The sequence below is a fragment of the Gymnoscopelus braueri genome (assembly GCF_963280865.1).
Source record: "Gymnoscopelus braueri genome assembly, chromosome: 15".
Classification (NCBI taxonomy): Eukaryota; Metazoa; Chordata; class Actinopteri; order Myctophiformes; family Myctophidae; genus Gymnoscopelus; species Gymnoscopelus braueri.
Genome location: NC_137620.1, coordinates 32,105,438 through 32,121,077, shown reverse-complemented (window position 1 = coordinate 32,121,077; position 15,640 = coordinate 32,105,438). Strand labels below are relative to the sequence as shown.

General features: G+C 39.4%; 1 protein-coding gene across 2 annotated transcripts; it reads left to right on the top strand.

Moving 5' to 3' along the window:
- Positions 1-2,645: 2,645 nt before the first annotated feature.
- tyrp1a (tyrosinase-related protein 1a) lies at positions 2,646-14,809 on the top strand. 2 transcript variants are annotated; one of them, XM_080451442.1, is made up of 7 exons: positions 2,646-3,160; positions 4,672-4,994; positions 6,565-6,769; positions 8,420-8,587; positions 9,219-9,398; positions 12,842-12,982; positions 13,465-14,809. In XM_080451442.1, the coding sequence occupies exons 1-7, from the start codon at positions 2,806-2,808 to the stop codon at positions 13,650-13,652; spliced, it is 1,560 nt and encodes a 519-aa protein (XP_080307568.1). In that variant the 5' UTR covers positions 2,646-2,805; the 3' UTR covers positions 13,653-14,809. The 2 variants fall into 2 exon arrangements, with proteins under 2 accessions (XP_080307568.1, XP_080307567.1); XM_080451441.1 differs by having other exon boundaries at positions 12,839-12,982.
- The last annotated feature ends 831 nt before the right edge of the window (positions 14,810-15,640 follow it).

Genomic DNA, 15,640 nt, shown 5'->3' with positions numbered 1-15,640 from the left:
TCCTGGAACCGAACAGACCCGGACCCCATTTGTAACTCTGAGAGTGTACAAATCCAAATGGACGCATTAGTACTGTTTTGATTCCATTTGTACACTCAAGAGTTATATTAACACTCAGGATTTATGTGGTGTATAGGCATGCTTTCAGCTCAAACCCCAAACAAACTCTGCAGCATATTCCTGGACCGACCATTTGAGAGCTAAATGAAATCAGCTATGTATTAGATATTTGGCTGTTGAGCTATTGGACTGTTTCCCTAATTAAGTTAGTCTATTATTCTATCTTTGCACACAAACATTGAATTTATTGAAGAATGCTGGTTCTCTGTCACTTTTCTGTCAGTAATCCAAATTATGTATTATCCTCCCCATCATTGTGTGTGAAGCTGTGAACACAGCCATTTGCTAATTAGTGGGAGCTGGTCCCCATGAGAATGGCTGGACTTGTCCTTGTTGTTTAAAAATAATTACTAGCAATTAATGCAACCAAGCAGTTATAGTTCAGTGTTAATTTAAGTTAAATTAACTATGGATTTTACTGTCTGTAGCGTCAAAGACCCTCTGTAAGCCACAACACAAATCTTGTATGGGTCCCTAGCACAAAATATTTTCAGATGGGGTCCGCGGCCAAATACATATTAATTTGGGGGTCCTTGACATGAAAACATTTTAGAGGCACTGCTATAAAGTACCTTTATACATATTCTAACTCTTTGGGATTACAAGTACAACCATTTTATCAACAGGAACTCCAAATAATAAAACCAAACAATGGTTTTCAAACTTTTGGTGGCCAAGCACATTAATGGGGATGTCATTCATAGTCATAGTGAAAATGTGTAATGTAGATATTCTAGAATGTATGTGTGTGTGTGCGCGTGTGTGTATTTTTATACATGACCTAAAGCAGTGGTGTCCAAAGTCCGGCCCGCGGGCCATTTGCGGCCCGAGGACAAATTTTATACGGCCCTTGGCTTCATTCCTAAATTGTATTATGAACGGCCCGCCTGCACCTTCAAAAAAATTAAAAGATTTATAAAAGTGAAAGTTGCATTTTCCTCCTTCGCCTCAGGATGGCTGCACCTTCTCTAGCTCTTGCTTAACCCTAAAACCGAAATAAAGTAATAATAAAACGCCCAAAAACGCCTGAAAACCTCTTTATTTTTTTTCAAAATCCGCCTTTAATCGAAAATGTTCGCGCGTGCGAGCAAGCTGGCCCTTGGGTGTTTTCATATTTTCTAATTTGGCCCCCTTTGAAAAAAGTTTGGACACCACTGACCTAAAGTATTACTAAATAGCCCTGTGTTTGTGGGGCCATTACCCAAACAGTCAGGACTTTTTGTACTGTACTCAGGGTTGCATTGCTCATGGGACGGTGCAACAACCTTTTAGAACAGGAGCACGCGCAGGCACATGCATAGATTTAAAACAACTTTAAATTCACACCGCAACAAAGTTTACAAATCGACAGCGACAATATACTGTATGTGAATGTACAGTCTCTTAACAGTTATCCTCATCAGGCATACTCAACATGCCACGTCAAAGGCAACGATTTCTGCTCACTTTTGCATGCCTCTGAAATCATGTCAGAAAAGTAGAACAAGTACAGCAAATCCAAACAGTGCAGTGTTATGCTATAAGAGGGAGACATCCCGGAGGCAGCTCCACATTCTTAGAAATTCCTTTGTAGATCCTCCCTTCCCCCACTTCTTCTTACTTCCATGCCTCACATGCTAGGTGCTATCAAAAGTACACTTTGTGGGAAAGATGAGGGGATGGAGAGTGTGGGCATACTTGAGTAGTCAAATGACTTGCGTGATGATCATACCTTTTTAATGAACTCTTGAGCCCTGTACAGGGAAAATGTTATCCATTCAATCCTGGCAAGTACAACTCTGACCTAGCTGTATCTTGCCTTTTAGGGTTAGATTGTTTAGTGATGCAAAAAACAAAGGCATGGTACATCCCAGTATTCTACTTTTTTTTATTAGAAGTAAACACCAGAGGTAAGTATGGGTAGCCGGCTGACGATAATGAATATTATAAACAACCTCCACAATGTTTCACTGCGGTAGCTTGCACCAATTTGAATATGAAGTGGAACCACATCCCTCCTCAATTTGTTTTATTACCACACGGCAAATTGATTTTCATACAATGATCAAGCGTGTGGAATCTTATAATCCATGTAATTGACAACAAAATATGACACAAATGAAAGTTTATTAATGTTCATCTCAGGCATAAAGAAAAGAGAATAAACAAAGCAAATAATAATCACATTATCAGCTCCTGTCATACACTATTTGTCTAAAAAAAAAATCCTACACGCATCTTCTATGTAACTATTAAAACCATAGTATCATAAACTATAGGGCCTAATATTTCAGGAGATTTTATTAGCCTACAAATTCTACTTGGTATTCATTCCTTTGGGCATGAGGAATAGCCTAACACAATGCATGAATTAGCCACACTTCCTAGCCCTCTTTTCCTCCCTGTAGCCTGTAGGAAATGTGACGTGATCACGCGGATGACTAAAAATCCTTATAGTCATTATAGTCATGCGCTAATCCGGTATTTAAGGTCGGAGGTTCACTCGGCATGGGGCAATTAGAACTAAAGCCTGTCTGGACGGGAAAGAGGGCTTGTGTCTACTGACTAGAAAAAACTAAGTCTATTATGATTTGTATTTTTTCTGAGTGTGGATTTCTCAGTTGGAGCAGAAATTAGGCATTGACAGCTGGTACTAGACTGCAGTGGGTTTATTCGATTGTGTAAAAAGTTTACATCTTTGTGGATATGTGGGATTGCTGTGTTTTGGTGCTATTGGGAGCGGCGTTGGTGAACACTCAGTTTCCAAGAGAATGTGTCACGCCAGAGGGACTTAGAAGTGGACAGTGCTGTCCATCACCTTCAGGCCTACTGGGCGACCTGTGTGGATCTACTTCTGGCCGTGGACAGTGCTTGTCAGTAGCGGTGGATGCTCGTCCTCACGGGCCTCAGTACCCCCATGACGGACGAGATGACCGGGAGCGGTGGCCTGTCCGGTTCTTCAACAGTACATGTCAGTGTAATGGAAACTTCAGCGGGTTTGACTGCGGCCGCTGTAGACACGGTTGGACGGGGGTCAGTTGTGACCAACGGGTTGCTGTTGGTGAGTGTAGCTTTATTGTCTTAACTGAATTCAGTTTGAAACAAAATCAGGCTCCAAAACGAATGCTGCAGTTTTAAGTGCCAAAGTTATTCTGGATCACAACTACGTACTACATTTAAAATACATGAATCAATGCACACATACATTTCTGGTATAAACCAGTGAAAGATTATATTCGTGGGTGACCATTCTGGACAAAGCTGAATGGGTAGAGAGGTCGCCAGGGAAGACATTTCCAACCCGTGGGACCAAATAGGACTAATCAATATTATTTTATTTATATCCAAAATATGTTTTGTTTAGCTGACAACACCACAGTGTAGAAATACTTTTTAGAAGTGAAATCCTGCATTCCAAATTTCACTTACATTCACACCGAGCACTATAACTATAACCATTAAAATATAGTTTTAAGTCAAGTGGATGGCAGAGTTTACACAGACTATAACAAAAGATACAATGGTGAACGATATAGTTATCTTTATAGTTATAGAGCTCAGAGTGAATGGCACTTTACAGTATCAAATGTAAAAGTATGATTATGCAGAAGGGCCCATTGTAATTAGCAATGCAATGTTTATCACTTTAACAGACAGACAGACACAGACCAACCGAAAGACAGATTTTTCTTGAGACATACTGTACTGTAAAGTAGCCTATAGGCTTAAACTGTACCAGCTGTAGTAAAGTTAAAAAAAAGGATTTTACGGGCTACTGTATATCACTGGCCAATTCATTGCCCCCACCCTGGTTATTAAAAATGCGTCCTTGTTCGGTGGGTCTCAAACTTTTTCATGTCAAGGACCCCCAAATTAATATGCCTTTGGCCCCCATCTGAAAATATTTTGTGCCAGGGATCCCCATAAAATATTGGTGTTGTTAGTTTAAAAAATATTACAACATTGTCCCATTTATTTCATATTTTTTTAAAATAGCAGATCTGCAAGCTCACAACGTGACGGCGTTGTGAGCTTGTGGATCAGCTATTTTCAAACAGCTGATGTATATGGGGTTAAAGTGGTTAAACTGATTTTGATACTATATAAACTAGCTCGCCAGTGACCCCCTGGAACCCCCTCAAGGACCGCAAGGACCGCAAAGTGGGGTCCACTTTGAGAACCACTGCCCTAGTTAACAGCTGAATAGCTCGGTTAACCCATTAAAATCGGGAAAGCATCCGTGTCATTTAAGATTTTAGCGTTGTCTATTCAAAAATAGCAGATGTACAAGCTTGCAGCGCGTCACTTCGCGCAGCACTGCCAGCTTGTACATCTGCTATTCTTGAAAATCTTGAAAGTGTCTTTTTTTTTTTTTCTTTTTTTTTTTCAAGCACAAATCTTCTCTTCTAGGGGTCCCTGGCACAAAAAAAATCTGATGGGGGGGCCAAATACATATCAATTTGGGAGTTCTTGGCACGAAAAGAGTTTGAGAACCACTGACATTTGGCATTTGTAGAATCGGCCTCAGGTCTTAATGAGTTTAATCCCATGACATGTCTTGTAATCCTCCAGTCAGGAGGAATGTGATGCTGCTCAGCACGGAGGAGAAGAGAGCGTTTGTGAGCGCGCTGGATCAAGCCAAGCGCACCGTGCACCCCGACCTGGTGGTGGCCACGCGCCACTTTCCGGACATCTTCGGGCCCGACGGAAACACCATGCAGTTCGAGAACATCACCATCTACAACTACTTTGTGTGGTCGCACTACTATTCCGTGAGCAAGACCTTCTTGGGAGCGGGGCAGCCGAGTTTCGGAGGGGTGGACTTCTCCCACGAGGGCCCCGGGTTCGTCACCTGGCACCGGTATCACCTGCTGCAGCTGGAGCGCGATATGCAGGTAAAACAGCCAGCCAGCGGTGGACAAAGTACTCTACGCCCAGTACATGTGTGTCAAAGTATAGATACTCCTGGTCAAATATTACTCCACTACAAGCGAAAGTTGCTCAGTCAAATTGGTTCTTGAGTTAAAAGTTCTGGAGTACTTGCTTTAAAAAAAAACTCAATTATGTATTTAAAATGATATTTTGTCCAATATGTATGGTAAAGTATGTTAATACAATATATCTGGGTGGTTGTATTTGGTGGGTGGTTGTATTTGGTCTTCCTGCTCTTCTACTGATAATAATCAATAATCACTTAGCCAATAATTTGATGTTTTTATGGGCTGACTTGAATATTGGTGAAGACAAATAATTTAACTGGACTGTAAGCAAGCATCCAAGAATGTATGTGTGTGTGTGTGTGTGTGTGTGTGTGTGTGTGTGTGTGTGTGTGTGTGTGTGTGTGTGTGTGTGTGTCTGTCTGTGTCTGTGTCTGTGTCTGTGTGTGTGTGTGTGTGTGTGTGTCATATGGTCTGAGCCTAGATTTGATTAGCACAGAAGAGCTTCTGTTTACGTTTCCTGCATTGTTTTATTAGATACAGATGATCTATTATATACACAAACTTGAAAAGGCTAGTACAATCCTCAGCATTATTATTTTACTTTATGCTTTAACACTAATATTGGGTTTATTGCAATTCCTGCTAAAATGGGAGACCCATTTGTTGAGTACGAGTTTAAAGCACAATTATGAAAAGACTATTCCTAGGACAATCACAAGGCTCGTTTAACAGCCCATTGGCGTGGGGAATAGCATAATGTGTAATATTATTAGAGAAAGAAACTCATATTGTGGCTCAGAACTGTTTGTATGTGTAACTGAACTCAACTTTAAACCTCTGTTCTATATGGAAATGAGTTGATGTTGCATCGACCGATTGAACTATAACATCCTCTGGGTTAATTTATCTATTAGTAAGTCAGAGAGTAGCTATACAAATCTAGGTGTACAAGTGTAACCTTACCCATTTGTAACTCTGAGAGTGTACACATGAAACCAAATGGACCCTTGCGGGCAGTGGTGTAAAGTAACTAAGTACATGTACTCAAGTACTGTACTTAAGTAAACTTTTGAGGTATTTTTTACTTTACTGGAGTATTTCCATAATAATCCAGTGAGAGGCAAATATTGTACTTTTACTCCACTGCAATTATTTGAAAACTTTAGTTGCTAGTTACTTTGTAGATTTGGATTATTATTACAAAGCATACATTTACCACTACAGCCCTATATACACATTTCGGCCATTTGAAAATAGCCGATTACAGGCTCGCAATGCGTTGCTATGCGACGCATTGTCAGCTTGTAGATCTGCTATTCAAAATTGTAATGATTTTTATACATTTTATATATTTGAAAACTTGAGAAATGAGATTCTACATTGCAGTATTGATACTTTTACTTAATTACATGCGAGTAATTTTTCCACCACTGCTTGCTGGTCCATTTGGTTGGTTTCTCTGAGAGTTAAATGAACGCAGAGGATTTTACTGTGTATAACACGTCTGTATCTGTTCAATGGCCAGGACATGTTACAAGAGCCGTCCTTTGCCCTGCCCTACTGGAACTTTGCCATCGGCGGGTCTACGTGTGACATCTGTACAGATGACCTGATGGGGTCGAGGAGCAGCTTTGACCCCAACGCTCTGAGCACCAACTCTCTGTTCGCCGAGTGGAGGGTCATCTGTGAGAGCGTCGACGACTATGACACCCTGGGGACAATCTGCAACAGTAAGAATACTATGCTGGACCAGTGCTTCTGAAAGTGGGGTCCGGGTACAAAAAAAAAAGTACAGTAATAAGACTAGAGGGTTTGAGTGGTTAACCCTATTAACATCAGCTATTTGAAAATAGCCAATCTACAAGCTCACAAACATTAATCAAAGACTGTAATGTGTGAACCACTGTGAAGGACTATAATGGCTACAGAAGAAAAGAAACCATTCAGACAAAAGTCCAAACTCTCCATGTTGGAGCCATGCCATTCCCATGTGATCCAAGATCCACATGATTAATTTTTTATGAGGTGGGGGGTTGGATTTTTTTTTTCACATTTGTAATAATAATATTGAAGAAAATAATGCTTAGTTTGCTTACACATAAGTATTGATAGTGCTCTATAAAAAGGATTTCAAATTATAAGCCTGTATTTTGATTAAATAATAGATCTTTTGATATTGGGGAGCCCAATTCACCTGGTAAGAAGACATATCACACACAGGCTGATTGTCCTTCCTGCTGCTGGTCCAGCAAATACACAGGAATCAGGGTGTTACAGCAGCACATGATGACACATTTTTAGAGAAATAAGTTCATGTCAACAATAAATAATATCATACTATTACCTCTCTCTCTCTCTCTCTCTCTCTCTCTCTCTCTCTCTCTCTCTCTCTCTCTCTCTCTCTCTCTCTCTCTCTCTCTCTCTCTCTCTCTCTCTCTCTCTCTCTCTCTCTCTCTCTCTCTCTCTCTCTCTCTCTCTCTCTCTCTCTCTCTCTCTCTCTCTCTCTCTCTCTCTGATCTTAGAGAGCAAGTGAGAGAGAATGTACGCGCGTGAGAGAGAATATATAATACAGAAATACTCTGTTAGTCCGGAATTCAAAATGTACTTGAGTAAAAGTACAAAAGTATTGGCACAACTAGTAAATAAAGATATCAAATAATTGTAGTGGAGTAAAAGTACAATATTTGCCTCTGAGATGTAATGGAGTACAAGTAAAAGTATTGGAAATACTCAAGTAAAGTACAAATACCTCAAAATGGACTTAAGTAATTGTACTTAGTTACTTTACATCACTGCATATCACACACATAAGGCTGATTGTCCTTCCTGCAGCTGGTCCAGGTTTGAATCTGACCTAAGGCTCTAGATGCTGCCTGTCATCACTCCTCCACTCTCTCCCTCTCTCTTTCTCCGGCCTTCGCTGTCTATCTGATCACTGTCTGACTGACTGTATCCCAGCCATTCCAAACCTGTGAGCTCCTACTGGTGGGCTGCACGGATATTGCAAGTGGACTCCCAAATAATTGGCAAAACACTTTATTTTATTGATTATATTAACATTAATATAGGTATTTTTTCTTTAAAACCTTGAAAAAATAGTTTTCATAGTGTTACCGATAAATAGAAACTGTATATTGCGTTGGTTCCATTGATCCAACCCAGAACACAATCAATTGATTAACATGCTCAGAAAATGCACACAGCATACCAATCTGACCACTTAAGCTGCCGTGTTAACACTTTCGAGATTTGCAAGTGAGCCCTGACCTAGAAAAGGTTGTGTGAACCCACTGCTCTATCCCAAATAAAGCAAAAATGCCACATAAAATAATGTTGACAATCTTTTGAAATCTGTACTTCTATCCTGCGACTCCTCCTAGATACTGAGACATCTGCCATCAGGAGGAACCCAGGAGGGAACGTCAACAGACCCATGGTCCAGCGCCTACCTGAACCCCAGGATATAAATGACTGTCTGCAGGTCAACGCCTTTGACACACCTCCCTACTACTCCACCTCCTCTGAGAGCTTCAGAAACACAGTGGAAGGTTAGCGCTCATTATGCATGTGTGTGCAGCCTCTAGATCAGTGCTTCTCAAACATTTTCCATGTCAAGGACCCCCAACTTGACACTTATTAGCCCGCAGACCCCCATTTGAAAAGATATGCCAGGGACCCCCATAAGAGAAGAGTTTTACGGCTCTAGCAGTGATTCTCAACCATTTCAAGGACCCCCAGTTTGGCATTAGGCTACGCACCCCCATAAATTATATCTCTGGGACCCCAATTTCTATTTCGATGTTAATTTAACTCTGAGGGTGTGAAAATTGTACACTCTCAGAGCTACAGACCCATAAGGGTCCATGTGGTTCCCAACTATCCATCATTTAGCTGGGGACCCCCTGGAACTCCCTCAAGGACCCCTGGGGGCACCCGGACCCCACTTTGAGAACCAATGCTCTAGATTGTGTTTGTACTGTATGTGATGTATTTGATCTTAATGCTCATGTAAAAGCAAGATATTAAATAAGTGCAATGCATGTTGGCATTGGTACAGTATAAGACCTGTGGTTCTCAAAACGTTTTCATGTCAAGGACCCTCAGATTGATGAATATTTTTGTGCCAATGACCCCCATAAGAGAAGATGTGTCAACATTTTTGTTGTGTTATGTTTGCAGGCTACAGCGCCCCCCAGGGGAACTATGATCCAGTGGTCAGGAGTCTTCACAACCTGGCCCACCTGTTTCTCAACGGGACAGGAGGACAGACGCACCTGTCCCCCAACGACCCCATCTTTGTCCTGCTCCACACCTTCACCGATGCCATCTTTGACGAGTGGCTCAGGAGACACAGTCCAGGTAAAAAACCTCATTCACTGGACCATACTGGTGTCAATGCGTATTATAACGTTTTTATTTTATTTCAAGGACCTCCATGTGAGTGTACAAATGGAACCAAATGGACTCGTAAGAGTTCATTTGAATGAATGAATGAATGAATGATGGCACAGGTTTTGCCACCAAGCCACTCATGAACCAATACAGCCACCCTGTCACAACTCACAACCTTCAACAACAGCCACAACACAACAAACACACATACTGTAAGATCCACACCAGTCTTATATTCCAAATGAACTTCTGGAATTGATGGCTGAAAAGCCCAAAACCTCTAGCTTTAACTTAAAGGAAATAGCAAACTCACACACACACACACACACACACACACACACACACAGGATATTTGAAGTGACCAAGAGCCAACTACACTGTTCTGTTACAACTCACGAACTTCAACAGCAGACACAACACAACATACAAACTGTAGATTCACGTCAGCATTCAATTCCAGAGGCAGAAACAATCATTGAACATGTTTCATTGCCACCCAGTCATTGGGTCCCAAAAGTAGCTTGAATCACATAAGTATACACACAGCTTACAACACAAACAGCAGCAGCAGCAAAGAAAAAACAAAGGTTCCTACCTTGAGCTGTCTTCTACTTGACTTCATCAGTTGTGGAACTGTAAGTGATGATGGCCAGGGTCACACTTTGGAACCCATGGATAGAGAGAGATAGATAGAGCTCTCTAGTTCATCCCCAGATGAACCCTCCAGCGGCGTCTCCAGTCACCTTGAGTATCTGAAAGAAAGAAAGTAATTTAAGTGACCAAGAGTCACATGTATAATTATTAATTATACATATATGCTGTATCCTGTCACAACATACACAGCCTAGTAAACGTATACTGTATCCTGTCACAACATACACTACATACGTGTCGTCCTTTGTGTCATCATTTGCAGACCTTGAAAGTCATATACTTTCATTTCATCAAACAAAATAAAGAGTATAACAGTAAACATGTTTCTCTTCCCTACACACATTGATTTATTTTGTCCTCACTATCTGGTGCCATTTTTAAACATGCACACATTATAAAAGAGCTACACCTAGAAATGAAATAAATTTTGAGATTAAATAGAAATCTAGATGTGCTATTCAGGTTGTAACACTTATCCAATATCAATTTTGTATGAGATTTCATACAAGGATATCTGGTGCTGTGACACCCCAACAAAACAGTGTATGTATTTATTTATTTATTTAGGATATAAAGGTATATAGGACCCTACTAGCCCTAGAATGGCTGTGATATGACATAGGCTACATGCCATAGATCACTGGTTCCCAAGCTTTTTACCTCAAGACCCAAAAGTGAAATTAGACGTTTGCCCGGGGACCCAAACTAGTGGAACTAGTAAATCTACATGGTCATGCCATGTTGTGAGCTTGCAGATCTGCTATTTTCACTACTTCTTAAACTTATTTTTTAATGTATTTATGCAAATGTTATTCATTTTATTGCGTTAACTCACCCAATTACTGTCAGCTAAGGTCAGCCAGTTTCATATGCATTTGAAAGTTCTGGCAGAACATGCGTTTAATAAAATGTCAACATTTTTCCACAAGTTTTACACAGACCACATTCCTCCAGTTAGCACATAGGCTACGTGTTTGTCACACAACACAACAGTCTTGCGGTAACTTGAGGGGTAATTAATGACACCTGTCTGTATCTGTAATACACTCGAGGAACCAGCGGAGGAACGTTACATTACAAGTAGTTAACTTTTATTTCACTCTTTTCCTTCCAAATAAAACGGAGAGTGTGATAATAATTATTAAACTCTGTCAGGTGTGGGGGAGGAGAGGGCGGGGCTGGAAAACCAGAGGATTATTTAAAGAGCCCGCTTGAAGCCTGTTTAGGGAGTGTCCAATCTGGGAACCCAGAGCTAACTGAAAATGAAAAACAGCGACCTCTGCTGTTTGTTCAGAGCAGAATCTGTTCTTGAGAGATTAGGGGGTGTCTACCAATAAACTGCCTTCACAGAGTGGGTATACTTTCTAGGGACAATAACATATATTATTTAGATTTTATGATTATATATAGGCCTTTTTGGATGCTGCCCCAGATGTTAGCAAGCGCACTTTAGATTAATGAATAACAACTAAGAGAAATACTTGCTTGAATTTATGTTTATTCAATTGTACCAAACACAAATAATACAGTTAGAGATAATACAGTTAAAGATAATAAAGTGAAATAAGACAAATGTATTAATTCATTCATTCATTCGTTTATTTATTTATTGGTGTTTGGGTTCTAACTCTTCCGAACTGAAAAAGTTACATGGTATGACATCACTTCAACCTATAGGTGGCATAGTCAACTTTATTATTTAATATTCAGATTATTACACATTCTCGTTCAGCATGTCAAACAATCTTTTAATTTATGAACTAAGATGAGCCACTCTGGGTCATTCACTTCTCTAATCAGTACAGGTCAGAGGTGATTTATATAGCTTGCACTGTATTTCAAGTTAACATAAACACACCATCTAACACATTGACTGCCATGATAAAATAACTTTAGCTTGTGTGCTTAGTTACCTTTGAATGACATTCGGAATGAATTGTCTAGTTAGTTCTACTGGATGTCTTCTCCACTAGTCCATCCCTAACATTTTATAGTCTATAGTTTTTGTGTTGACAAAATTGTCAATATATTTAGTCATAGTTTCAGTCATCATAGCTTAGTTTTTATTTAGCTTCACTATTCTTATTTATTTGTATTTATTTATTTATCAGGGACAGTGAACATTACAGTGAAAGTTCTTGGGTCAACGTTCAGTGAAAATAGCAGATCTACAAGCTCACAACACGTCGCAATGCAACCCCCTGGGGGTCCCCACATGATTTTGGGGGGGGGGGTCCCCAGATGAAAGTGAAGTGACAATTTAAAGGACTTTTAAGACCTTTTTAATACCTCAAAGAAAGAAAAAGACCATTACTGCATCTCAAGTAATCTACAAACTATACTATAAAAGCTGGTCAAACAGTGGCCAAATTGTCAAATAATATAAGAAAGACGCAAACATTTTGAAAATAGACAATCTACAAGCTTGTAGATCGCCTATTTTCACAACATGTATGTGCGTTTCACTATGAATTGAGTACAAAGGACCCCAAAGGAAACAAGGGTTTTTTAATTCCTATTAGCTGACCTTATATTGAACTGTACCTTCATGTGCTTTTTTCTGCAAACTTCTAATAAAGTATTCAATCAATCAAAAGCCGAACTGAGTCAAACTCAATTTAATGCCTCGACCGACCTGTCAGGGTGGGGGGTCCCCAGTTCAAATATGATTATTTTGGGGGTTTGCGGCCTGAAAAGGTTGAGAACCACTGGGTTAGTTAACTCTAGGTGGCTCTGTCTCCTCTGTCTTGCAGAAGCTGTGTACCCTGAGCAAGATGCCCCCATTGGTCACAACAGGGCCTACAACATGGTACCATTCTGGCCCCCGGTAACAAACGCTGAGATGTTCCTGACCGCCCCAGAAAACCTTGGATACTCATATGATGCTCAGTGGCCAGGTAATTAATAATGTTGTATTACTTAAATATTTATTATGTCCAATTTTGGCATAGTGTCTGCATCAGTTTCCACAGTAGTGGAAGAAGTACAGACATTTTTTTTTAGAAGTATCCTATTGTACAAATAGTCTGTTACAAGTACAAGTCCGGAGTAAATGGTAAATGGTGCATTTATATAGCGCTTTTATCTAAAGCGCTTTACATAGATTGTGCATTACATTCACCCACACATTCATACACCGCTGGCGGCGGAAACCATGCAAGGCACCAACCTGCTCATCGGGAGCAATTTGGGGTTCAGGGTCTTGCTCAAGGACATCGACACTAACTCTGGGGGAGCCCAAGATCGAACTGGGAACCTCACAGTTGCCATCCGGCCGCTCTACCAGCCACTCCACCCCTGAGCCACTGCCGCCATGAGTACATGCAGTTAGTTACTTTGCACCACTGATTTTAATCATTGTAACTTGTCTATTTTATAGGTGAGCCTTTCACCCTGACAGAGATGATCACCATAGGGATTGTCGCTGCCCTTGTGCTTGTTGCAGTCATCTTTGCCGTCAGTACATGCGCTGTGCGATCCAAGTACAACAGGGTGGAGGGCCGCCAGCCTCTGCTTGAAAACCAGTACCAACGTTATGACGATGACAAGGGCCAATCTGTAGTCTAACATCAATATCCACAGTATCCAGACATCAGCGGCCTTCTCATTTTCTTATTTTTGTACTTAAATGCACAGTGGTGGAAGAATTTACTTATGTAAAAGTATCAATACCACCATGTAGAAATACTCTGTTACAAGTGAAAGGCCTGTACTCAAAATTTTACTTGAATTAAAGTACAAAAGTATTGGAATCAAAATATACTTAAAGTACCAAGTAGGCTACTACTCAATCTGCCGAATGTCTGAAAATCTTAACCGATATACACAACGTGTCGTGACATTGTAGATCGGCTATTTTTGAATACATGAAGTATAAAATAGAGCTTAATTGGTTATGTATGTTTTGTACATCAGTAACTTGTAACTAAAGCTGTCAAATAATTGTAGTGGAGTAAAAAAGTATAATATTTGCCTCAGAGATGTAGTGGAGTAGAAGTATAATATATTGAAAAATGGAGCTGCTCAAGTAAAGTAAAAGTACCTCGAAATTGTACTTAAGTACAGTACTTGAGTTCATGTACTTACTAGTTACTTTCCACCACTGGAAATGCAGCTATGAATTGTTTTAAGACTCCAGTCTTGGATTTTACTGAGTATGAGAATGTGTACATAATTGCAAAAAGTAATTTCTTTATTAATTAATGTTATTAATAATTCATATTATTATAATCATGTTCAACCTTAACTAAAATGCAGGAATATTTGTGCCATGTGTGCTTACAAAGTGTTTCAGAGCTTCAAAATATACTGTATATTAAGTCATAATTTGCCATCACATACTGCACTGCCAGTCCTTATATCAGGCTAGTAAAAATATAAAATAAAATTAACCTGTTGCTTAGTGATACTACAAGTGACACACATTCTATACCGTTTGACATTTGGGTTCAGTACTGTAATATGGGATCATATATTCTCAGTTTAATGTTTTCTGTGTTGTTACTTATCTTTGAGTGCCTTTATATGAACTACAATATTTAGAATATAGTAAGGAGTTGTCATTTGTTTTTCTCTAAATGTGTAAACACATTTCAGAATACTTTTTAAAATATGTAATATGTCAGAATTATTAAATACATACCTATATAATTTAAGAACCCTGCCATGTACTTTATGTTTTATACTACTATTTCTGATGGAATAAAACATGTATTTGCTGTCATTGTAAAAGCTAACATTTCATTTCAACTATGAGCAACAAAGCTTAGTTCTCATGGCCACAAGAGGGTGTAATAGTGCAACCTTTGACACAGATTCACCTGTGAAACTTTAGCCTGCTTGTTGACCTGAATGAAGTTACTACTACTACTACTACTACTACTTCTAATAATAATAATAATAATAATAATAATAATAATAATAAGGGTAATAATAATAATAATAATAATAATAATAATAATAATAATAGTAATTAATAATAATAGTAAATCATTATAATGCTTTTTATTATTTATTTAGAGATTGTTTTTATGGCTAGAAAGAATGGCGTCAGAGATCTATAGATAAATCATGTCTGAACATGTTGAGAACCAGTGTGCTACAGCAGTGGTTCCCAATTTTTAGCCCGGGACCCAAACTAGTGAAAATAGCAGATCTACAAGCTTGCAGATCTGCTAATTTCGCTTCTTCTTAAACATGTGTTTTCTAATTTAGGGAATTTCTTTGATCATTTTTTATTTCATTCATGAAATTATTTTTGAAAAATGTTTGAATTTGTTTTCAACTCATGAAAATGTGTGATTTTTTTGGGTGGAAATCTTTAGAAAATATTTCAAAATAATAATTAATGACAGAATTTAGGAAACAAAAAATAAAGGGATATTCACTCGCGACCCACAAAAATGATTCCGCGACCCACAAATGGGACCCAGTGTTTGGTAAACACTGTACTACAGAGTATTATGGCCGGTGGGGCGTGGCTGTCCCACCTGTCCTGAGTGACGCCCACTGGGGGCGGGGCTAGGGCAGCACGTTGCCCTGAAGGCGTCATTATC

What these genes read in the sequence shown, in the direction of transcription:
- tyrp1a (XM_080451441.1), top strand. Translation starts at nt 2,806, where the DNA reads ATGTGGGATTGCTGTGTTTTGGTGCTATTGGGAGCGGCGTTGGTGAAC. An exon ending in TGACCAACGGGTTGCTGTTG is followed by an intron (nt 3,161 to 4,671) that starts GTGAGTGTAGCT and finishes GTAATCCTCCAG; the next exon opens with TCAGGAGGAATGTGATGCTG. An exon ending in CCTGGGGACAATCTGCAACA is followed by an intron (nt 6,770 to 8,419) that starts GTAAGAATACTA and finishes GACTCCTCCTAG; the next exon opens with ATACTGAGACATCTGCCATC.